Consider the following 22,878-nt stretch of genomic DNA (forward strand, 5'->3'; position numbering starts at 1 on the left):
AATTCAATTCCCTTTATTTAGATGGCACCAACTGACAACAATTTTCATACTTTCCACCGAGATGGAACTTCGGGGCAACACAGAACAACCTGTCCCGGGTCAGTCATATTCAAGCAAGTTAAAAAAAACAAACAAATAAAGCCAAACTAAAATTTATTAATGTAACTTAGGCAATGAATGGAGTGCCTCAACCATTTGCGCCTCCAGTGAAAAAAAAGCGATCACGCTGCGGAAAAATAGAGAAGCGGAACCAACGGAGAGTCATGTTTCCATCCGGACATGTTTTTGAGCGGAAATCCCAAAATGTGTCGCGGTTAGTAAACTAAAATAAAAATAAAGTGATGATTTATTGAATCAGAGGCTCCGGGATGGCTACGCTGGTTCTGGATAACGGAGCTTACTGGGCGAAGATCGGTTACAGTCAGGACAAAGTCAGGTGAGCACACGGCTACAAACAAAAACATTCAATATGGGCAGGAAATTATTATTATAGCCAGTTATTGAATAAACGCGTCTGCCCAGCGCTTTATGATGTTTTTAAACTGATCGACATTGATTATTATGTACAATAATCATTAATCAAATGTTAAGTAGTTGAAATGTTAAGTTCCTACTTCTGGGAATGTCCGAATCGTAATTTTACCGTTGGGTTAATGAATGAAAATGGAAACAAATGAAAGTCAGTTTATTATTATTAGTCAGTTATTTAGAGAACAGCACTGAACCTCCATTCAGAGCTACAATGGAACGGTTCATGCGTTAGAAGGGCCTAGTCAAAGCCCAGACCTAAACTCAACTAAGAAGAGCATACTGTACTATTTGATAGTTAGGATAAAGTAAATAGAAATTATTTATCTGTAAAGTATGTCAATTGTTGTCAATTGGTGCCATCTAAATAAACGGAATTGAATTAAAAGTTAATTAAGAATTAATCTGGAGGACAAACTGTGAATATCTGTGGTCATGTGGTGACCCAGATCTAAAAAGATGTCAATCATCAACATGGGTATGGTGAGAGATGACATTCTACTTCATAACCTGAACTACATATTGAATAAAAGTAACTCGAGAAGGGAGCCCTGAGGAACCCCGCATATGATCATCAGATTTCTAAATAATAAAAACGAGGTTTGTTTTATGTAGCAGTTATAATCCTGACTTCTTTCCTTTCCTCTCAGCGTAATCCCAAACTGTCAGTTTCGCTCGAAGACGTCCAGATTAAAAACTTTCACAGCCAACCAGCTGGATGAGATCAAAGATCCTTCGGGTCTCTTTTACATCCTGCCCTTTCAGAAGGTGAGCATAAATCTGAAAATATCTGGTGCTACTGATAAGAAAACAACAAAATGAAGGTAATATGTTCTCTGGGTCTGCAGGGTTACTTGGTTAACTGGGATGTCCAGAGGAAAGTGTGGGATCACCTGTTCGGGAAGGAGATGTTTAAGGTTTGTTTATGCTGCTTTGTTCTTACCCACAAAGAGAAAACCTCTGAATGATTTCTGTTTTTTAGAAGCTGTAGCTCAGGGTGTTTTCTCTCTGAGCAGGTGGAGTTTCCAGACACGAGCATCATCATCACAGAGCCGTACTTCAACTTCTCCTCCATCCAGGAGTCCATGAACGAGATCCTGTTTGAGGAGTACCAGTTCCAGTCGGCTCTGCGGATCAACGGTGAGTCTCAGCTGGAGACCGGTCGCTTTAATCGATTATTGAACCGATCGTCAACTAATTTAGTAATTGACTAGTCATTAACAGTGGAGGGTAGAGTACCCAAAAAATGCATTCAAGTAGGAGTAGAACTACCTTAATGTATTTTTACTCAAGTAAAAGCAAAAAGAAAGAGTGAAAAAGTATTTGCTAAAAAGCCTATCAGCTTGTTATTCTGTTTGCAAACAGAAGCAATAGAAAACTGATGGACGATTGTGATCAAAATTACATATTCTTTCTAATTTAGTTGTTTTATGGTTTGTACCTGTAACATTTGGCTAAAATCTCCTTGCTGTCCTCCAGCCGGGTCGCTCGGCGCTCATCACTACTTCACCACGAAGCCATCGGAGCTCTGCTGCCTGGTGGTCGACTCGGGATTCTCCTTCACCCACATCGTCCCCTACTGTCGCAGTAAGAAGCTGAAGGAGGGCATCCGCAGGTCAGAGAGCAGCGACCTTTAGAGGAAATGACACGGAGAGCAGCACCAGGAGGCGCTAACAGGAGCTTCTTTCTTTGTTTTACCTTTCAGGATCAATGTGGGAGGGAAACTGCTGACAAATCACCTGAAAGAGATAATCTCATATCGGTACGGAGAGCGATTCTTACAGCAACAACTCGTGTCGTTTAAGTGTTATGTATGGAGCTAAATTGGCTTCAAAAATTTGTTTAAAAAAAAAAACTTTTGAAGCTGGAAAACAAAAGATATAAAGTTGAAAAAATATATATATATATTTATATATATATATTTGAAATTGAGAAAAAAAAATCAAAACTCTAAAAAAAAAAGGATTTGAACTGAAAAGTTATTTTTACATACAAACACTGAAAAAAGATTCAAAACTACCGTGGAATTAGTTATAAAAATGACAACGCGCAATAACAAAGTATGGAGCTAAACTGACACCATAAAGTTGGTTAAAATAAAAAGATATGAAATTGAAAAGAAATATTTGAAACTGACAAAAATTAAACTGTAAAAAAAAATTTTAAATTGGAAAAAATATTTTTACACTAAAAAACCTGAAAAAGGTTCAAAACTGCTGTGGAACTGGTTCTGAAAAATGATAACAGAATGGAAAAAGTATGGCACTAAATTTGTGCCAAATGTATGAAACTGAAAAATTTTGAAACAAAAAAATGTTCAAAAGTACTTTTCAGATTCAAGATTTTGTTCTTAATTTACAAATATCTGACCATATTTGTAATGCAGGAGGGACCTCAGATGAGATGGAGTGGGTGGAACAGTAGAATTGGTTTTGAAAAAATTATTCTATTTGAAAATGAATGGAGTCAAATTGGTGCCGTAAACTTTGTAAAAAATTTTTATTTTATTTTTAAACTGAAAATTTTTGAAACAAAAAAAACTTCAAAACTACTTTTCAGATTCAAGAGTTGTTTTCAGTTTTAAACTTGTGGCTGTGTTTTGGTGTGGGGTGATAAAATTAGTGTGGAATCATAACACGACAAAATATTCCCAGATGTTGCATTCAGGAACCATAGAAGCTGAATATGTCTTTAAAATATAATCAGCATTATACAGTTATGTGATCAGTCAAACGGAATAATAAAAAAGGGAGCAAAAAAAAGTTTGGATTTTTTTTTTGTGTCAATTTTTTTAAAGTTCCAAACAATTTTTTCAGTTTCATATCATTTTGTTCCAGTTTAAAAAAGAAATTTTTTTTGAACAAACTTTATTACTCAAATTTAGCTCCATAGTATTGAGCTAAAGTTAGCTCAATACTGTGGAGCTAAATTTGGGCCATGAATTAACTTTTCGGCCCCAGTTAGCTCCATAGTCATGTGTGTTCTCTTAATTTTGCAGTCAGTTACACGTGATGGATGAAACGTATGTGATCAACCAGGTGAAGGAAGATGTTTGCTATGTCTCTCAGCAGTTCTACAAGGACATGGAGATGGCACAGTGAGGAACACCGATGTTGCTCCATATTTTACTGGAACCAAACCCTTAATGTCGTGATCCATCTCACTTTCTGTTGTTCTGTTTTTCAGGATGAAAGGGGAAGAAAACACTGTAATGAGGGATTATGTTCTTCCAGATTTCAGCGCCATCAAAAAAGGTTTTTGTAAGGTGAGACTGATTGCCAGAAATATTCTAATATTTTATAAGAATACATTTTTTCACTTTATTATTTTCACAGTCATTTTGTTGTAGATTTTTTGCTTTGTGGGTGAACCAGTTGTAACCAAGCTTCAGTTGTCAGACAAATGGTTTCATATCTGAATTTAGAAAGCTTGGTGCCAAAAAACTGGAAACAAAAAAATGACTTAAATAAATTTGATACTGAAATTTTAAAATTTAATGAAATTTGAAATTTCAGTTTCAAATTTCGAAACTAAAAAGAGTACGATTTTAAATTGGAAAAAAAAGATTCTAAAATATTTTTTTGATTCAGGTTTTATTAAATTTAATTTTCAAAACCAATCACATAAACAGGATATCAATAATATTGTAAAGACATTTTCAGTTCCTACGGCTCCTGAATGCAAAGGCTGGAAATTTTTTTCAGTCATAAAACCCCGTCCTCACAGAAAGCAGAAAAAATATTAAAAACTGACGAAAACTTTGTATCTGAAATGTAGTTTTGAACTTTTTTTTTTCAATTTCACACTTATTTTTCAATTTAAAAAAAAAAGAAAAAAAAGCTAACTTTATGGTCCGAATTTAGCTCCATACCTTTCTGTCTAGATTCAGGCCAGCAAACTGCCACAATTTTGTCTTTTTTGAGCTGATCTAAAAATTTAGGATTACATTTCTCTACTTCCTGATACAAAATGTAGAAAAAATGTTACATTTCTAATTTATTGTGATAGCAGAAACAAAATGTTTGGGCCTTAGTTTCCTTTAAACCAGTTGGTTTTGGTTCTTTTCGCTCTGTGGGGAGTTCTGATGTTTCTGTGAGAGCAGTTCAGGTCTGATTCCACATTTTCTCCGCCCTGCAGCCACGAGAGGAAATGGTCTTCAGCGGAAAGTACAAGACAGGCGAGCAGACGCTGCGGCTGGCCAACGAGCGGTTCGCGGTCCCGGAGATGCTCTTCCATCCGTCGGACATCGGCATCCAGGAGATGGGAATCCCGGAGGCCATCGCTGACTCGGTCCAGTCGCTGCCAGAAGGTTTCTGGTTCAAATTTAATGTCGGATCTGAAAGTAAATTAAAATCCAGTTAAAACTTTAACATGAACGTGTCTCTGAACCTTCAGAGTCACATAAAGACAGTTACAAAGTCAGCCTTTTATCACCTGAAGAACATTTCCAGGATTAAAAGATTACAGATCTAGAGCAGTAGTGTCCAAAGTGTGGCCGGGGGGCCATTTGTGGTCCTTGGAGCAATTTGGTGTGGCCCCCAACTGCAGTTCAAGAATCTTACAAATTTGGTCCTTTCTTTTGTCATTTTTTATAATTTCAGTGACAAATTTAAATGTCAAATATATTTTTTTATCGATTATTAGCAATATATTAAAAAATATGGTACAAAGTATATCAATAAAATTTTAGTAGATTTTAACCCACAAACAAAACAAATCCCTAGAGAGCAGACAAAACTAAACTGAGGTAAAATACTTCCTTTAATGGAAAGTGTGGAAAGTATTTTTCTTTTAATTTTAGTTTCATATTAAGCAGAGTTATAAACATCCAGCGACTTAATGAAAAAAAAGCAGACCAGAGCGCGTCCATTATTAACTCTGGTTTATAGAAGGAGTTTTTTTAAAAGAAAGTTGTCATTTTTGAAGCTGGAAAATAGACTAAAAGATTTTCTAGACTAAAAAAGTGAAAAAAAATTAGAAAATGTTCCACCTTTTATTAAAACAAACAAACAAACAAAAAAAGCACTTTATTTTATTAAAAAATAGAGCAAAATTCACTACAACATTATTTCATGTTTTAAGTTGGAAAAACAAGATGACCACTGAATACTTTCCACTTTGGGATTCTGACCCATTTCACAAAACGTTTGGACACCACAGATCTAGAGAAGCAGCGTTCAGCTTCTGTGCACCACAAATCTGGAACAAACTTCCAGAAAACGGCAAAACAGCCGAAAGACTGAGTTCCTTTAAATCTAGATATAAATCTCACCTGGTTAGAGTTGATTTTGAAACAATTACTGGGACGCTGACCAATATGTGTTATCTTTATTGATTATTTTAAAAATGTTGACTAGATGATGTTTATGACGTAAAGCATTTTTAACTGCCGTGTTGCTGAAATGTGCTGTATAGATAAACGTGATTGATTGATTGATTTTGTTTGTTAGAAATGCACCCCCACTTCTACAAGAACATCGTCCTGACCGGAGGAAACTTGCTGTTTCCTGGTTTTAGAGAGCGTTTGGAGGCGGAGCTTCGGTCCCTGGTCCCCGCCCACCTACCTGTGAACGTGTTCCTGCCTGAAAAGTAAGAGCCTCAGAGTTTTCCAGAAGGTCCGAAGTGAACGATGCTTATAACACTGAGCTGCCGTTAAAACACTAACAAATAAGGTCCAGGTGCAAAGGTCAAAACAAAAAGTAGGGTAGGATCGGGGTTGGATTGGGGTTAAAGTGGGGTTGGATTGGGGTTGAAGTTGGAATTGAGGTTGGAATTGGGGTTGAAGTGGAAAAAAAGTGGAGGAACTCAAGAGTGTGAATCATGTAGCAGAGGAACCAGCTGCTGAGCGTCTTTGATTCTGATCCAACGTCTGTGCCTGTGTTCCTGTTCTCCAGTCCCGTCTGTTATTCCTGGGAAGGAGGGAAGCTGCTGGCTCACAGTCCGGACTACGACGAGATGGTGGTGATGCGGGAGGATTACGAGGAGAACGGACACATCGTCTGTGAGGAGAAGTTTGATATTTGAGTAAAAACTGATTTTCAGACGGAGATCGTCTCTGATCAGCGACGGAAACCATCTTCAGATGGACTCCAAACTCATTTCACTGCATCAGGAGAGGGGCGGATGCACACATTCCCAAAAACTTTTTTATTCACAGACTACTTAAAAAATACAAAATGTCTCCCGTTTTCCTTTTTCAATCCATTTTGTACCTCTATCTGCTGAGTGTATCAACCAACGATTTGGGTTATAAAGTTGCTTCACAAATCGACAGGAAGTTGTTTTATTCAGATTTTTGGTGTTTTCCACCTGATAGACTTCAGTAAATATTCCTTTTTGATGTTTAATGTATTTCTTTGGTAAACATTTCCCTTGTATTTCTTGTCCTGCATTTTCCTTACTGTCATCCAGAGTCTTTTCTGTTAGTCTTGTTTTAAACTTTGGTTGCTTTTTATGATTTATGTGGAAGATAAATTGTGATATCTCTGAAAAATAAAGAAAAAAGCAAATTCCTGACCCTGGAATTTAAATTATCCTTTTGGGAATCTTTTAATTGTTCACTAAAGACACAGACGTTGTAATTTATTTTCTGATGACGTTGACGGAGGTCTGGTCATAGTTTGAAGCTCCGTTTCAGCAAAATTATGTTTAGGATTTGGTGTAACTTACAAATATGAAACCAACATTAAACATTGTTTAATTTTCCTTTATTAGGAGCAGAAATCCTGAAAAAACAGAATAATATGAGAAAACAACCCAAATTTTATGCTTTCCTTTTAAAGGTACTAAAGTAAATGTATAAAAAGCGAAAACTGGTTAAATTGGTACTTATTCAATCATTTGGAGCAAACAGATCTTTAAAATATGCCAAAAAATGTTATTTATGTAATAAAATGCTAATGTTCAGTTAGTTTCAACAGGTGAGAACAATCAATATGATTGTATCAACTCCAACAAAACTACCATCCATGACAGACTGTACAGAGTCGGAGTAAAATCAAAAATAAGACTCATTACTTTAAGTGACGCCAGATCGAGTGAAAAATCTTCATTTTTCTGCCGGTTGTGTGACGGCCGGCGGCCGGATTGCGATTCCCTCCATGTCCAGCTCCACTGAGTGAACGCTGAAATCTCCCAAACCCTGAAACACATAAATGAGGAGATGGACTCTTTTCATCTGAGCATTAGTGATTTAAAAGCAGTTTAGAGGCAAATCTCAGAGGTTTTAAGGTGTTTTACAAACAGGGATTTTGTTTTTTAGGAGAGGCAATCACAGCCTAAAGTTCCTAAAGAACTAAATCGTCATTTATTATCTTAGCACCACAATATCATACTTCAGCTTCTACACAACACCAATCTGGAAAAACTTCCAGAAAACTGCACAGCTGCTGAAACACCGAGTGCCTTTAAATGAAGGCTAAAATGCCACTTGTTTTTGAACCATAATGGAACATTGACCAGCACAGTTTACATTTAATAACTCCAGATTAAGTTAATTTGTATCATCTTTTAGCGCTTATTGCCTTTACTTTGATTCACTGGTACAACCTATGGTTAACTTCCGTTTTTTGGTTTGACACTTTTATTTTGGACTATGGAGGGACTATGTCTCTCGGCTGGCCTGGGAAGGCCTTGGGATTCCCCCGGAGGAGCTGGAAGAAGTGGCTGGGGAGAGGGAAGTCTGGGCCTCCCTTCTGAAGCTGCTGCCCCCGCGACCCGACCCTGGATAAGCGGCAGAAAATGGATGGATGGGTGGGTGGACTTTTATTTTGATAGGACAGCTTGCACTTTTGTATCAAATGGAGTTCAAGTTGTAACGGAGTTAAAATGTATCTTAGAATCCCCCCTTGATAGAGGCACAAGGTTTATTTTGTAATATTGAGAAGTAAAAATGGTGCATTTGTTTTATTGTGTGCAAAAACAAGCCAATATATTTTGGTTGTAAATGTTATTTTTAAGTTATGAATGTTACTGTGTGTGTGTGTGTGTGTGTACATTCAGCTCCAGCGGTGAAACTGAAGGTTAATTTCCATCAGTAAAGCCTCGTCCTTCATTCATGGGGGATGATAAAATATTTGTCTGTTGATGTTGGTGATATTTTCTGTTAAATTGCAGAAGCGTGTTGAAACAATCAAAGCTAAAGGCGGTCCGAAGTGTGTGACCTTTGCTTGTATGGCCTTTATTTTCAGACTGTTGTGTGTCTGCAGACGTCTCACCGGCGTGTTCCTGAGGGTCTTCAGAACCGCCTCCTGCTGTCGGGGCTCCCGGGTCAGCAGGTACAGGAAGCCACCGCCTCCGGCTCCTGCCAGGCTCTGACCCAGAACCAGCGGCCTCAGAGCCTCCATCATGGTTCTGACGGAGGCCGGCTCGCATCCTGGAGCCATCAGCTTCTTCTGCTGCCAGGATTGGTCCAAACACCGACCCAAACGGGACAGAGAACCTGGGAGGGAAGCATTTCCAACCAGGCTGAGTCATTTAATGGCTTGGTTTAGTTTATTGTCTTTGGACATAAAGAGGATCGATCTGGCCTGGACCTTCAGAGCCACATAAAGACAGTAACAAAGTCGGCCTTCTATCACCTGAAGAACATCTCCAGGATTAAAGGACTTATGTCCCATTGAGATCTAGAGGAACTCATCCATGCGTTTATCTTTAATCGCACTGATTACAGCAACAGCATCTTCACAAGTCTGCCTAAAAAAACCAATCAGATCCAGACGCTGCTGCTGGAGTTCTGACTAAAACCAGGAAGTTAGATTACATCACCCAGTTCTACAGTCCTTCCTCTGGCTCCCTGTAGCTCAGAGAACAGACTTTATGATTTATAAACAGTGATTTAGATTATAAATCACTGAATGGATCAGCACCACAATACATTAAAGATCTGCTGTTGTCATAGCAACCTTCCAGACCCCTCAGGTTCTGGTTCTGGTCTGCTCTGCATCCAGAACCAAGACCAAACAGGGAGAATCAGCATTCAGCTTCTATGCACCACAAATCTGGAACAAACTTCCAGAAAACTGCAAAACAACCAAAACACAGAGTTCCTTTAAATTAGACTAAAAACCCCACCTGTTCAGACTTGCTTTTGAATCATAATCAATGAAACATTAATCAATAATCTGATATTTAGCAACAAAAAAATTTAATGCTTCAATTGTTGACTGTGGTTTACTTCAGAACCAATCAAGTTCATACAAACACACTTGATTGATTGACTGACTGATTGATTGAGATGAATGTGTTCTTGACTACATATTTCCTGAAATTCACCTTCTGAACAGGACTTGGCGCATTCCTCAGAGTTGGACACCAGCTGCTGAGCGTTCTCCACCATCGCCGGAAGACGGCTGTACCAGCTGCGAACCACATCCTGTACAAAACAAACACACAGAGCGAGCGGCACTTTGAAGCAGACTGGACCCAAACAGTCCAGTCTGCCGTAAAGCTGCAGCTATATGCAGCTATATGACGGCTTTTGAATTGAAATATTGCTTATTTTGTCATTATATGATTAAAAAGTTATTAAGTAATTACAGGCCCTGCCATTAAAGCCATTGAAGTATGTATCTTTTATAGGAAATATATTTTTATATATTTGTTGAAACTGTCAAGATAATCTCCTCTGGATTCTCCCAGGGCTAGCTAGAAACAACCAATCAGAGCCAGGAGGCGGGTCTTAACGCTGTCAATCATGCCCATTTGCTCTTCTTCCCACTTGCTCTCTTTGTCAGCATAGCCTGTTGTGAATGCTAAGGCTAGTTAGCATGGCATTTAGCAGCGAGTACACGAGGATGACTGACGGCAGTAAGACCCTCCTCCTGGCTCTGATTGGTTGTTTTCGGCCAGGAGCAGTGAATTTCTTCAGACAGAAATAGCAGCTTAGGGAAAAGATCAATCTTTTCAGTTATTTATCTGTCTTATCTGCAATGACAATCACAGTTTTAACAAATACTTAAAAAAACAATTTTTTAAATAAAAGTTACATATTGCAGCTTTAACTCAATAACATTTTTCAGTTGAGTCTCAAAACTATTAAAGGGAAGTTAAACATTTTCCCAGACGAAACAAACGCACACAGCAGCTCTCATCCAGACTTTATACATTACTAATGATGTTTTCTCAAAGTTAAAAGTGAGAGGAGTGAAGCATCTTCTCATAGTGGGATCTTTGAGCGCAGTCGCTGACCTGCAGCAGGTTTCGAGCCAGACGCGTCTTTCCGGTGTAAACCAGCAGGAGGTGCTGCTCCAGAGACACCAGGAACTCCTGCGGAGGACTCAGACGCTCCACCTCCACCTGGAGGGGCAGAGACGCTCTGGAGCGACCCACCTTGACTCCGCCCACCAGACCGCCCACCTGGTCCTGCCAGCCGCCACCTGGTGGAGCAGCAGGAAGTGATTAGGGAGATGCAGAGGAAGAGGAAGGAGATCAGAGTGGAGGGAGACAGGGACCTGTGGTGAGAATCTGCTCCAGGTACAGGACCGCATGGATCAGGGAGTCGGTGTCGTATGTCCGGCCTGTACACCTGTAGACCGCTGCCAACAGCGACCCCGCCAGGATGCTGCTGGTACCTGCAGGAATTGACGCTATTTCATCACCTGCAGATTTACCAAAGCATTATAGGGGACCTATTATGATAAATTCACATTTTGGGTATTTTTGTGCTTCCATTCGGGTCTCAACTGCTTCTAAAAACAGACCAAGCATTTAAAAACTAAAAACAACTAAATGAACAGCCATTTTTTGGTAAGAATTAAAGTTTGTTGGCGTCTGAACAATTAGCAGTTTCATTTCATGTTTTTCTAAAACCACAGTCTTTAGTCAGAGGCTTCTTCAAATTCACTGTAATACAGACTGCTACAGGAGATCTTTCTTTCCCACAGCCATCATTATCTGCAATAACTAACTTTTGAATTAATATCAATTACAGCTACATTTAATTTCTCTTTGGGATCAATAAAGTATATTTGAATTTTAACTGAACATGAATTAAAAAACCTTCTGCTATTAAGTCACATTCAAGGGGCACTGGGCTGTTACCAGCAACCCCAGCCCAACCTGTTACCTAGCAACCCCAGCCCAACCTGTTACCTGTAGCAATCCAATCTGAACTCCAGCACATTTGGTCAGCTGGTTTTACAATGGCTGCTGGAAAAGGCGAGTGTTTTGATGATGACTTATGATCCAGGAACCACTTGTTTCATTCTTGTCGTTTGTACTTTAGGCTTCACTTCTGCTTTTCAAAGATGTACAGTTATATAATTACGCATCTGTTTGCCGCCATTTTGCGAATGTAAAAATTGAGTTGAGGGGCGGGGCCAGCAGCAGCTTATTTGGATTTAAAGTGACAGAGGCCCTAAAACGGCTCATTCTGAAAAGAGCTCAAAATAGGCAGAATTAAAACATTTTCATTACATTAAAAACGCAATAAAAATGTTTCGTATAGACTACGGACCTAACCTAACCTGTCCAAGGAAGCATAACTGGTCACCTCAGGTTTTATGCGGCAGCTGCGTTCTAGCATTTTAGCATTGCTCACCCAGACCGGATCCGGTGGGCAGCTCTGACCAGCTGTGCAGCTCCACTCCACCACCCCAGCTCTGCATCAGCTGCTGCCCCAGAGGATGCTGGGAGGACAGAGACACCAGACCACTGCACACACAGACTGCCTTCAGCAGAGCTCCTGCAGCACAAACACACCAACAGTGAGTATTCAGTGGCATTAAGGAGTCTTAAATTTGTTAGAAAAAAATTTAAGTTGGCCATAAATATGTTAATCAAAGGTCTTAAATTTTAAGAACACCAGTTTCTCTCGTATATTTTATGTACCGTAGTTTGTTCTTCTCATGGGATTTTTCTGTCAGGCCAACTGGCACTAGGTAGTTGAGGCTACCGCTAACTAGCTGCTAACATATTCTGCTTGCTAGCAGAGTTGAGTAATAACTAGTTACATTTACTTGAGTCATTTTTTTGGAAAAAAATTTAGCTTTGAGAGTATTTTTTACTACGCTGAACTTTTTACTTTTACTTGAGTCATTTTATCATGACGTATCAACTGAATGAAAAACAAACATGCATTAAACCAAAAATTCACCAGACACAGAACACCTCTAGGTTTTGTTAAAGTTTCATAAGTTTTTTTTGTTGAAAGAAACTGATTTGGAGCTTTTTTTTTTTTGGCTTTTCCCTGAGCTTGTTATTTTGTAATTATGTTATTTATATTTAAAATACCAAAATTTAAACACATAACTTTGTTTTGGTCCATCTCATGATGTAATTTTTAAATATTAAATGGTTGCTCAGTACTTTAGTAGAGGTTTTATCAAATACGTTTTTACTCTTACTTGAGTTATTCCTTTTTACCTTTACCTAAATAAAAATGTGTCAAAGTATTATAGTAAATTTTTGTGAAACTGTAGCTAACTAGCTAGCATTTTGCTCCTATGACAAGTGTATATTTATTGCAAGTTAGCTCAATGCTACATTCATTCAGTACAAAAAGGTTTAGCACTACTACTATATAAAATACGACATTTTCCTTTGTAGATTTCTGTTGATCTTAAATTTCATTCTTCAGGATCCCTGATGGTGTTGTACCTGGAGCGTGAGGCTGGTTGTAGTCCCTCAGGTCATCCAGGCTCTCACACACTATCTCTGTGGACGCCCCGCTGCCCCGCCTACCACTGCAGCTGACCAATAGGAGGTGGGGTTTCACAATGCGACGGGCTCTGGCTCCGATTGGACGTTTCCCGTCGACCTTCACGGCGACGTTCGTCACCGATCCGCCGTGCTCGAAGGCGATCGGTGGCGTGTCGCTCCAGCCCCCTGAAACACAAACACTGGAGCTCAAAAGCTGAAAATGGTTTCCACAACGTGTGATTTAAAGGCAACCTATTATGCAAATTTCACATCTAGCATGTTAAAAAAAAAACCCAGCTGTCTTTTAGCAACAAGTTGTTTTTAGGCATCTGGAAAAGTAGTCATTTCAAAAACCTCCTGATTGTTGAGTCACAGTCAACGGTCAGCAGCAACTTATTTGCATTTAAAGTGACGGAGGCCCTAAAACAGATCATTTTGAAAGAAGCTCAAAATAAGCAGGACTAAAATCTCTGAATCTAAGAACAATTTCCAAAACTGTCATGAATGTTTTGTATAGAAACCTATCCAACCTGTTCAAGGGAACATAACAGGTCACCTTTAACAGAAAAATTACACCTGCTCCTCACCTGCCAGGTCCAGTCTGGCTGGACACTCTACTTCCTGCCACTCCCCAATAGGCGGGGACTCCCCCTGTCCAATGGAGATGAACCTCTGGGATGACATCACAGCCTGCCGCAGCAGCACCTGGCCGGCACCCTCGTAGTGCCGAGCCGCCCGTACGAGCAGGTCTGGCCTGCAGGGGGCAGTAAAGCAGGTCACTACGCATTCAACAAGCAGTGGAAACAGACAGCGAGACGCCAACCTGCTCAGCCAGAGCTGTCGCTGTGCAGCAAGGGCATAAACTCCTCCCCTCAAGTTTCCCTCCTCCAACAGGAAGTAGGCGGAGCTCCAGGCCTCGTTAGCAGCTGGACCGCTCCTCAGGCCCCCTTTACCCTCCGCCATGCACACCAGAACGTCGGCGATGCAAGAGAGACAGCGGGCAGCCACGCCCACCTGTGCTCCTGGCTCCGCCCCCGACTCCACGCTTCCAGCAGCAACTAAAAAACAACATTTTATTCACTTCTTGATCCTCTTCTGACATAAAACCATTTAAAAAACGGTTTGATTAGTGCAATAACATTTCAGCTAGTGGTGAATTAATAAGGCTGCCATCAGATGATCTGTTTTCTGTTTACTGTTTAGAGCGATGCAGAAGTCATTGATGACATGAGTAGACATCAGTCATGTGACATAAATAGGTGGATGGTAGTTACCGCTTCTGACTGCATCGCTTAGCTGCTACTTCTGTAATTTTTTTATGTGTTTTTATTGTTAATATGGTTGTGAGTTAGTATTAAAACTAGTCTAGTACTTAACGTTAACTAGCTTACTACTTAAAAATACTAAGCTTAGTATTTTTTTCTACTTTAAAATACTAAGTTAAAAAAACTAGTTAAAAATACTAAGCTTGTTAGCTCTTACTGCTTGAGCTTTGAGCAGACAGAGCCAGATTGATTCCAGGTATATCCTGCATTGTTCAGATTTAAACAGCACTTTTGATAGAGGAAATTAATGTTGGGTCTATTTACTCGCTTCTATTAATTTTTATATTTACTTTATCACAATAGTAAGTCAGAACTTTATTTCTTATTTCTGTATTTTCAGAAACTGCTTCATTATACACTGCTGTAAACTGCAGTTCTTCAGTAAAGCCCATTTAAACATCTGATGACCAGTGGGCTTTCATGTAGTCGCCAATTAAGCAAATCCAGAGGTGAAAGAACCTCAACAGAGGGGAACGTTTTTCTCTGAGATTTGGATTGTTTGACAGTGTGAAGGAGAACTGCAGCAGCTGAAAACGTAACAAATGTTGCACTTTTGGTCCCAAATGGAACCAAATCTGCCGAACTATCAGGTGTGAAAACAAAATGGCAGACTGCCTCGTGTCATGAAAACCAGCTTGCAACTCACTGCTGTCCAGAGTCTCCAGCAGCGCCCCCTGCTGCCCTCCCTGCACTGCCGCCCTGAAGCACGGCAGCAGACAGACGTCGGTGCGACTCTGCAGGGCGTCGGCGGTTCTCCTCCTCCCCGCCAGGAACAGCAGCTCCTCCCTCCACTGGAGCTCCGCCTCCTGGTGGGTGAGTGACAGCACCTCCCTCAGAGAGACTCTCCACGCCTCCCTCCACCTCTGCAGGCAGCCTGGACCCCCCAGCAGCCAGCCCACTCCTCCCTCAAGGCCCACAGTGCCCCCTCTGGGGTGGAGGACCGGGAAAAGCCGAGCCTCCAGGAGGGAGCACTGTTCTCCTTTCATCCACAGCTCCTCCGGCCTGAGGAGGAGAAAACAACATGCAGGGATAATCTGATGTTTATAAAGAAAAAGACATAAAAAATGATCAGTGGAAAGGTTTGGATCTGACTGTATTCCTGAGGAGCTGAAGAAAGCAGTCCAGGTCTGGTTGAGGAAGGAGGCGCCGCTGCCATTAAAGGGAACCTGAAGGGAGGAGGAGAAGAAGATGGAGGAGGAAGACTGTGGTCATTTAAAGCACATGATCTATCTATCTATCTATCTATCTATCTATCTATCTATCTGGAACCTTCATTATAACAGTTGAGGGTTTAAAAAGTGCAAATATCATGTAAATATTTCTAAATTAGCTCAACAAAATCATGAAATCTGGAGGGATGTGAAATGATGTTCAACATTATTTAATTTAAAGAAGTGCTTATCAAATTCAGAGACAGATATTTATTCAGCAGTTTGTTAATGTGTTTAATCAATATATTCTGGCACAACCGGCCCTTTAAGAACATTCATTATGAATAAGGACATGAATATCGACTTGATATCCCCTGGGCTTCTGAAAAAAAGAGTTTACTTTGATTCGTCTTAAGTTTATAAAAAAACTAAGCCACGTTCTGCTTCCCTCAGCATCGCAGTGTCTCCATGACAACCATGAGACCCACCTGAGGGCTTCAGATGAAGCAGACCTGCTGCGTTTTTACCTGCAGGTCGTCGTGAGCGCCGGTCACCGTGTACACGTTTAGCTTCAGCTCCCCCAGCTCAATCCGATGTCCCTGGATGATGATGTCACTGCTGAGCGCGAGCCGCCTGAGGCACGTTGACGCCGAGACGTCTACACCTGAGAGCAAACAACCAGACGGGACGTCCAGAGGACCCTGAGGGACGCCAGAGGACAGAATATGAACCACAATACAAACCTGCGGTATTCAGATGAATTAGTTTCACATTCAGATTCACTGATTTACTTTTTAATTTACTGCGTTTTGATATAAAAATAATTTCAACATCACTTAGGATGTAAATGTCAGTTATGATGTAGACAGAATTTGCTTCACATGGAGCCATAGACCTATCCAAACCTGTTCAAGATCACCTTTAATATCTTGGATCTTGCCTCTTATTGTTGTTTTTATCTTGCAAATTTCAAAACTACAATAGCAGCATATCATTCAAAGATTTAAAATATTATAGGTATCTTTACACGAGAGTAAAGTTTGAATAAAGTTGTCAGAAATGGTAAGATCAAAGATCTCTGCTTGCTCTTTACAGATCTACAAAAAAACTTCTGACTTTGAGTCCATACTTCTCACTTTTGTGAGATAATTATTACATTTTTTGTCCAGTTTTTCCACCTCAAATTGTATTTCCACCCAGTGTTTCCTTGAAAAGACTGAGTTAAGACTTTCTCTGACCTGTAGGTGGCAGTGTTGCACCACTGCTCGGGTTGCCACGGCAACGTCTCCATCCAGAACGCTGTTGATGATCCGAGCTCCTTCACTGAGCAGTTTCTCATTCTGGACGGATTAAAGCAGGTTAAAGCTATTAGCCGCCATCATGATCAATATGAATTATTAGTGATTTTGCTAAAATTCAACAAATCATTTCTTCTTCTGAGGCGTTTAAACTCTGCTGGTGTCCCGCAGGGAGCAGTTGTTGGCCCTTTTTGTATGATCTAGACCTGCTTTCAATTCAGTTTTAATTATGGATGACGTTGATGAAGAAGAGTGAGGCGTGCCACCTGAATGTGCGACATAGTGTTTCCAACCGTCCAATCAGAGGTCAGACGTTCGACATGCTGCTTCCCGGACAGAGTCAGGTAGTCGTAGCGACCGCCGGGGACGTACACTGTGAGAACGACAAACAGGATATGTTTAAACTCAGACCAGCTACCAGCAGATTTAAGCAACGTCTGATGCTGACCCAGTGAGAGTGGAGCCCCTCTCAGGATCCTCCACAGCTCCGTCCTGCCCGCCCTCACTGTCGCCCCCTGGGGACCGTCTGTGGAACTGCATCCTGCTCTCCCCTCATTCACAAACTGATCCTGGGTCAGATCTGAGCAGAGACACTTCAACAAGTCCAAGAAGAGGGAGATCTGTGGACAGAGATGGAAAGTTGTGTTCAAACAACTAAATCTGTTAACATTCAAGCTTTAATTTAATCAGCTGAACATCATTGAATAATAGATTATTAGTATTGGTTGAAACTATTACCATTTTGCTAAGCAAGGTGGTGGCATTAACTACTCACTCACCCTTTGGTTACCTAGCAACTCACTTATTCTTTGGTTACCTAGCAAAAACTTGATGAGTACACTGCGCAGCAGCAGTTTAAGGTTTTTGACTGATATGAAATGCTTAAATCATGATAAGTTTTTCCGTTGAAAGTTATCCAGTTTTATCCAAATTTTTGCTCCTTTTATTTTTATGCAATTATGAGGCATGATAGCAAAACCTTCATCTGCTGCTGCATAAGTTACTCAACAAGTTGTCGCTAGGTAACCAAAGTTATGTTGCTAGGTAACCAAAGTATGTCACTAGGTAACCAAAGTATGATTGTTCAATTTCTAAACTGGGGTTTTGTTGAGTAACCCCAGTTCACCCAACAGGTCAGGAAATCATGACAGGTTTTTCAGTTAATGATGTGATCTGATGAAGGAAGCTACCTGGAGGGGCGGAGCTCCAGAGTCCAGGCCCAGGTAGGTGCAGCCGTCCAGAGGAGGACTGACGTGAGTCTGCAGCAGTTTCTCTGAGACGGACCTGCAGAAGAAGACCGGGCCTGACACCTGCAGGGATTTCACAAGATTTGTTTAAGCTGCTGCTGCCTGCGGTGGTGCATCTATAAAACATTCGATGACGCACCAGCGGGACTTTCCCATCAGGCATCAGGGCTCGTTGGATCTCCTCCCTGGTTCCTCTGTAGACGATGTCGCGGACCCGACCCTGGAGACAACGACCCCTGACATCATCAGCTGACCGCAGCAGTCAGAGAAATCACACAGAAGGTTTCCACACCTGCGAGTCGCTCAGGTAGACTCCATGATCGGCTGCGTACGAGACGTCACCCGGTACCGCCAAAACCCGAACTCCAGAGAACCTGTCCCAGGATAAAACTGGACACAAAATCATTTAACGATCAGAAAACTGACAATTAAAGACTGATCGATTTGTGATTATCAAAACAAATGATAAACTGTGACATAGGCCTGTTACAATAAGCAATAAATCAATTAGTCACATGATAAATTTAAACAAACACAATAATTTTAATTTGCGTGATTAATTGTTTTTCTTTATTTCTGTTGTTTTGTTTATCTATTTTGGATATTTAAAATGTCTTCCAGTTCCAGTGATAAATGTTGATTGGAATTTAAACTTACTGATCTTTGAGAATGTGTTGTTATTATTATGCCTTTACTGTCATATTACTTGAAAATGGTCTCAAAACAACAATATATTGCGATAATTTCTGGGACAATTTATTGTTTAGCAAAATTCATTATTGTGAAAGGCCTAATCCGGATCAGAACCAGATTCTGCTGCATCGTGGAAGACAAGCTCACCAAAGTCTGTCGGGACGGAGAGGATCATGTCGGTGCTGCAGACCCAGACTCCAGGAGGAGAACCCAGACAGATCTGAAAGCCAGACAGGATGAATGATGGTACAGAACTCTGCGGTACCAGTCTGTTTCTGATTCTTCTGTTTCACTGAGCAGACCTGGGAGCTGAGACGGTCCAGCAGCACATCCAGTACACAAACCGGCGCCTGGACTTTCTGCCCGGGCTTCTCTTCGGGAAGCCAACAGAAGGCTCGGCTGCAGGAGCTCCAGGGAAAATCCCGACCCTGGGAGAGGAAAAAAATTAAAATCTACAGCATGAAAACACCAGAACAGAACCGAACTCAGGTCTGGACTCACTGTGTGCAGGATGAGGATGTGAGCATCATCCAGGACGTCGGCGGTCACCACCTGGAAACAAACAAGGAATAAAGGAGGCAGATTAGCTCCAATAACATGAAACAGTTTAACTTTTTACCTCCTGTCTAGCCTGCCCATGTGAAAAATATATACACTTTATATTACATATATTTCAGAAAGTATAGTAAAAGTGCTATTTTGAAACTACTTGTTTTGCACTTTAGCTGAATTTAAATACAATTAAAATCCAATTCAAAGTGTATTTTATTTACTTTCATGTGCTAAAATGGAACAACTTTATGTACACTTATAGTACTTTAAATATATTTGAATTTTTGTGCTTATTTTAAGCTAAACTAATACATTTTGACATTATCTTAAGTGTAATGTTTTTACTTATGATTTTATACATGGCCACTATGACTGCATATAGGGCCATTGTAGATAAAAGATTAATCGAGATTAATCTAAAGATTTTTAATTTTTTTTAATAATATTTGTTTACTTTTAAAATTCAGAAATGTCCATGTTTTTAATGGAAAATTGCATAGATTAATCTGCAACAAAGACATTTTCGGAATTTTCTTTGTAGCTTTTTCAACTTTGGGAGCTCAGAAATGTTCTTGTTTTTTCTAGAAAACTTCTGAGACTAATCTCAAAATTTCTGAGTTCTTTTATTCCTCCTTTTGTTTGTTGCCCCATCTCGGCTTTCCTCCAATGAAATATGTTTCTCTGGTATAATTTCTACTGGGCCAATCAGTGAGCAGGAGAAGTCGTGACGTCGATTTCCTGCGGCGCTTTAGAATTGTAGTCTGTGTAGTTTTAGCAATAGCAGCGGAGCAGTGAACAAAGCCGAACAAAGTACATGGTGGCCAAACTTCCAAATGTTTAATTGACATTAACTGCCATCTTGTCCTAGCTTAGCGGTTCTCTTTTTTCAGTGGGTTGTGGCTATTTATTTACAAAGCCGGCAATTTCCGGTAAGCTAGCGTCGAACTGGCGCGTAACATACGCCACGGGCAAACGTTAGCCATCGTTTCTAAATAGTCGAAAGTTGGGACACTCTGAATGAAGCTATAAGCTTAGAAGAAGAGGCCGATTTTTGCTAAGCTAGCTGTGACTCACCGTGTACCCAGCTCTGCTGCTCAGATGTTCAGCAGCGACCAGCAGGGCGTTCAGCGTCGCCCCTCCGCTGCCCAGCGGCTCTTGGCGGTCCCTCACGGTCAAAAGCAACGCATTCCCAGCTAAGGTGCCGCGTTTCTGCCGCAACTCCAACTCTTCACACACAAGAGCACAACATATTGGAAATCTGAATACTGCAACACCTCTGGATGCTGTGGATTAGTTAGTGTATATGCTTTATCATTTTACTTTGGATTAGCGCTGAAAATGTTAATCGGTTTGACGTGTTTATTGAAATAATCGTCAACTAATTTAATAGCCGATTAATCGTTAACTGGAGTACAGACTCAAAAAAACAATTTCCAGAAAGAAAAAAAAATTCAGAGCAGTAAATAAGTCAAAACTGTAAAAAAAAAATACATTTTGCATTTTAGATCAAGATTTTTTTTGTAAATATGTGACAGTCTTAACTTCATCTGGCTTAAATTCTGTAAATAAAAAAATCCAATTGAGAAAATATTGATCAGTTAATCCAAAAATTGGTCTTATATTTGTTGACTGTATAAATAAAAACTCGCTGTAGCTAATCACTCCTGAGGTTCAGTTTAAACAGTTAAATTTGTAAAATAAATAAATAGTATCTTATTTGACTTACTATTTTAATTCAATAACTTTATAAATAACTAAAAAATACCTATGCTATATATACATATATCAGTGGTTCTTAACCTGGGTTCGATCGAACCCCAGGGGTTCGGCGGAGCGTCTGCCGCGGAGGTAAAGCCTCATTAAATAACTTGTGTAAAGTGATGACGCCCCGCTTTGTCATCACTTGCTGCAGAGGGTCACGTTACATTGCTTAGCCAATCAGAGGATCACGTTACATTGCTTAGCCAATCAGTGCTGCGGAGGAGCACTGATTGAAGGAGCTCCACTCTCAGCATGGATTTGAACTTGTGTCTTTAATTACTTCAGCAAAGCTCAGTTTTTAACAAATTCTGTAGCTTTCAGTGTACTTCTAAATCTGCTCCTTAGTCGCATCTTTTCGGGGTTAGTACTGCCTCTAGTGGCGTGGGGGTGGTAACATAACTAATATAATTACACTACTAAATCAGAATACCGCAAAGTCTTTGTTATTTATTATTAATTTTTCATTTTCTTAAGAATGTAGAGCTAATTAAATCATCTAAACAAGACCTTAAAGTGGTTCCAGTTTCTCTCGATGGCCAACCTGTTGAAATTGTGGCAAATTTAAATACCTTGGGTGGTTCCTGGACAGTCAGCTCAACTTTGCTGAAAATACTGACTATATTTTGAAGAACTGTTCACAGAGACTCTACCTTTTAAGAAGACTTAATGATCATGGGGTGACCCAACTAGAGTCTAGTCGGGTCACCTCTATGTCTTGAATTTGGGGGGGAAAATCATATTTTATTTATCGCTGCAGAAGGGTTCAGTGAATACGCATATGAAACTGGTGGGTTCGGTACCTCAAAAAAGGTTAAGAACCACTTATATATATATATATATATATATATATATATATATATATATAGAGAGAGAGAGAGAGAGAGAGAGAGAGAGAGAGAGAGAGAGACAGATTTAAAATGTCTTCATCGAAAGCTAAGTGGAACCCAAGCCAAATTTCTTGAATAAAGTCGATTCTTCTCATTGTAATTAATTTCGTACATCAGCGACACCCTCAGGTCAACTGATGCAACTGCACAGTATAAAATATAAAGATTACTCTAAGATCGTAAATTGAACAGATGCTTCTCACCTCTCTGGAAAGCATACACGCTGTCTTTGTGTTGGCAGGTGAGGACGACCACCGTCCACGGAAAGTGGCCGTTCCGCGACATCTTCCCCCGGTTAAAGTGGACACAACAGAAGTTGTTTGACTGGTTTAACTACCAATCCTTAAGCAAACTGCGCACGAAGAAGCATCAACGACTAGTTAACCAAACTAGCAAAAGCGGGGCGGGTCAGAGGATCTTCAGGCGGAAGTAAACACCAACACCTGTCAGCATTAAACTCGTTCATTTTTAGATATTGTTGAAATGCAGCGACTCTTAAAAAGAGTATAAATCTGATCCATGGCGTCTGTTTAACCCTTGCTCATTTGTTTCGGAATAGCATGACTGCGCGGGCTTCCGTAAGGGTTTGTTTTCTACTACCCGCCCGTCCGTTGGGGCGGTGTATCAAACAATGCGCCTTCAGTTCTGCTTAACGGGGAAAATGTAATCAAATTAATGAGACATCTATTTTCTTAAAGTTTTGTATTTGCAGGCTAATCTAGTTATTTCAGTTCTGCACACACAACAGCTTCTTTCCACAATTAAAGTGTCTTTAATAGCATAAGCAACCTAAAATC

The 22,878-nt window shown here is 40.2% G+C and overlaps 2 protein-coding genes across 4 annotated transcripts; one reads left to right on the forward strand and one right to left on the reverse strand.

Moving 5' to 3' along the window:
* Positions 1-252: 252 nt before the first annotated feature.
* actr6 (actin related protein 6) lies at positions 253-7,061 on the forward strand. The gene is made up of 11 exons (XM_008412617.3): positions 253-436; positions 1,179-1,296; positions 1,377-1,445; positions 1,545-1,668; positions 2,008-2,143; positions 2,234-2,290; positions 3,527-3,625; positions 3,715-3,793; positions 4,666-4,837; positions 5,979-6,117; positions 6,423-7,061. Exons 1-11 carry the CDS (start codon positions 369-371, stop codon positions 6,550-6,552), a joined length of 1,191 nt encoding a protein of 396 aa, XP_008410839.1. The 5' UTR covers positions 253-368; the 3' UTR covers positions 6,553-7,061.
* On the reverse strand, positions 4,105-22,686 carry fcsk (fucose kinase). Of its 3 annotated transcripts, none has more exons than XM_008412619.3 (23): positions 22,285-22,686; positions 20,508-20,659; positions 19,383-19,433; positions 19,184-19,309; positions 19,029-19,101; positions 18,481-18,578; positions 18,328-18,408; positions 18,132-18,251; positions 17,390-17,561; positions 17,208-17,314; positions 16,882-16,983; positions 16,171-16,344; positions 15,139-15,658; positions 13,991-14,225; positions 13,755-13,921; positions 13,126-13,353; positions 12,068-12,211; positions 10,980-11,099; positions 10,717-10,904; positions 9,802-9,901; positions 8,745-8,968; positions 7,546-7,669; positions 4,105-4,864 (listed from the first exon to the last, which is right to left on the reverse strand). In XM_008412619.3, the coding sequence occupies exons 1-22, from the start codon at positions 22,364-22,366 to the stop codon at positions 7,577-7,579; spliced, it is 3,357 nt and encodes a 1,118-aa protein (XP_008410841.2). In that variant the 5' UTR covers positions 22,367-22,686; the 3' UTR covers positions 4,105-4,864; positions 7,546-7,576. The 3 variants fall into 3 exon arrangements, with proteins under 3 accessions (XP_008410841.2, XP_008410843.2, XP_008410840.2); XM_008412621.3 differs by lacking the exon at positions 4,105-4,864 and having other exon boundaries at positions 7,219-7,669; positions 15,139-15,494; positions 15,585-15,658; positions 22,285-22,679; XM_008412618.3 differs by lacking the exon at positions 4,105-4,864 and having other exon boundaries at positions 7,219-7,669; positions 22,285-22,685.
* Positions 22,687-22,878: the final 192 nt, after the last annotated feature.

Source organism: Poecilia reticulata, chromosome 6 (assembly GCF_904066995.2).
Source record: "Poecilia reticulata chromosome 6, P_reticulata-male-v2, whole genome shotgun sequence".
In the NCBI taxonomy this organism is placed as follows: Eukaryota; Metazoa; Chordata; class Actinopteri; order Cyprinodontiformes; family Poeciliidae; genus Poecilia; species Poecilia reticulata.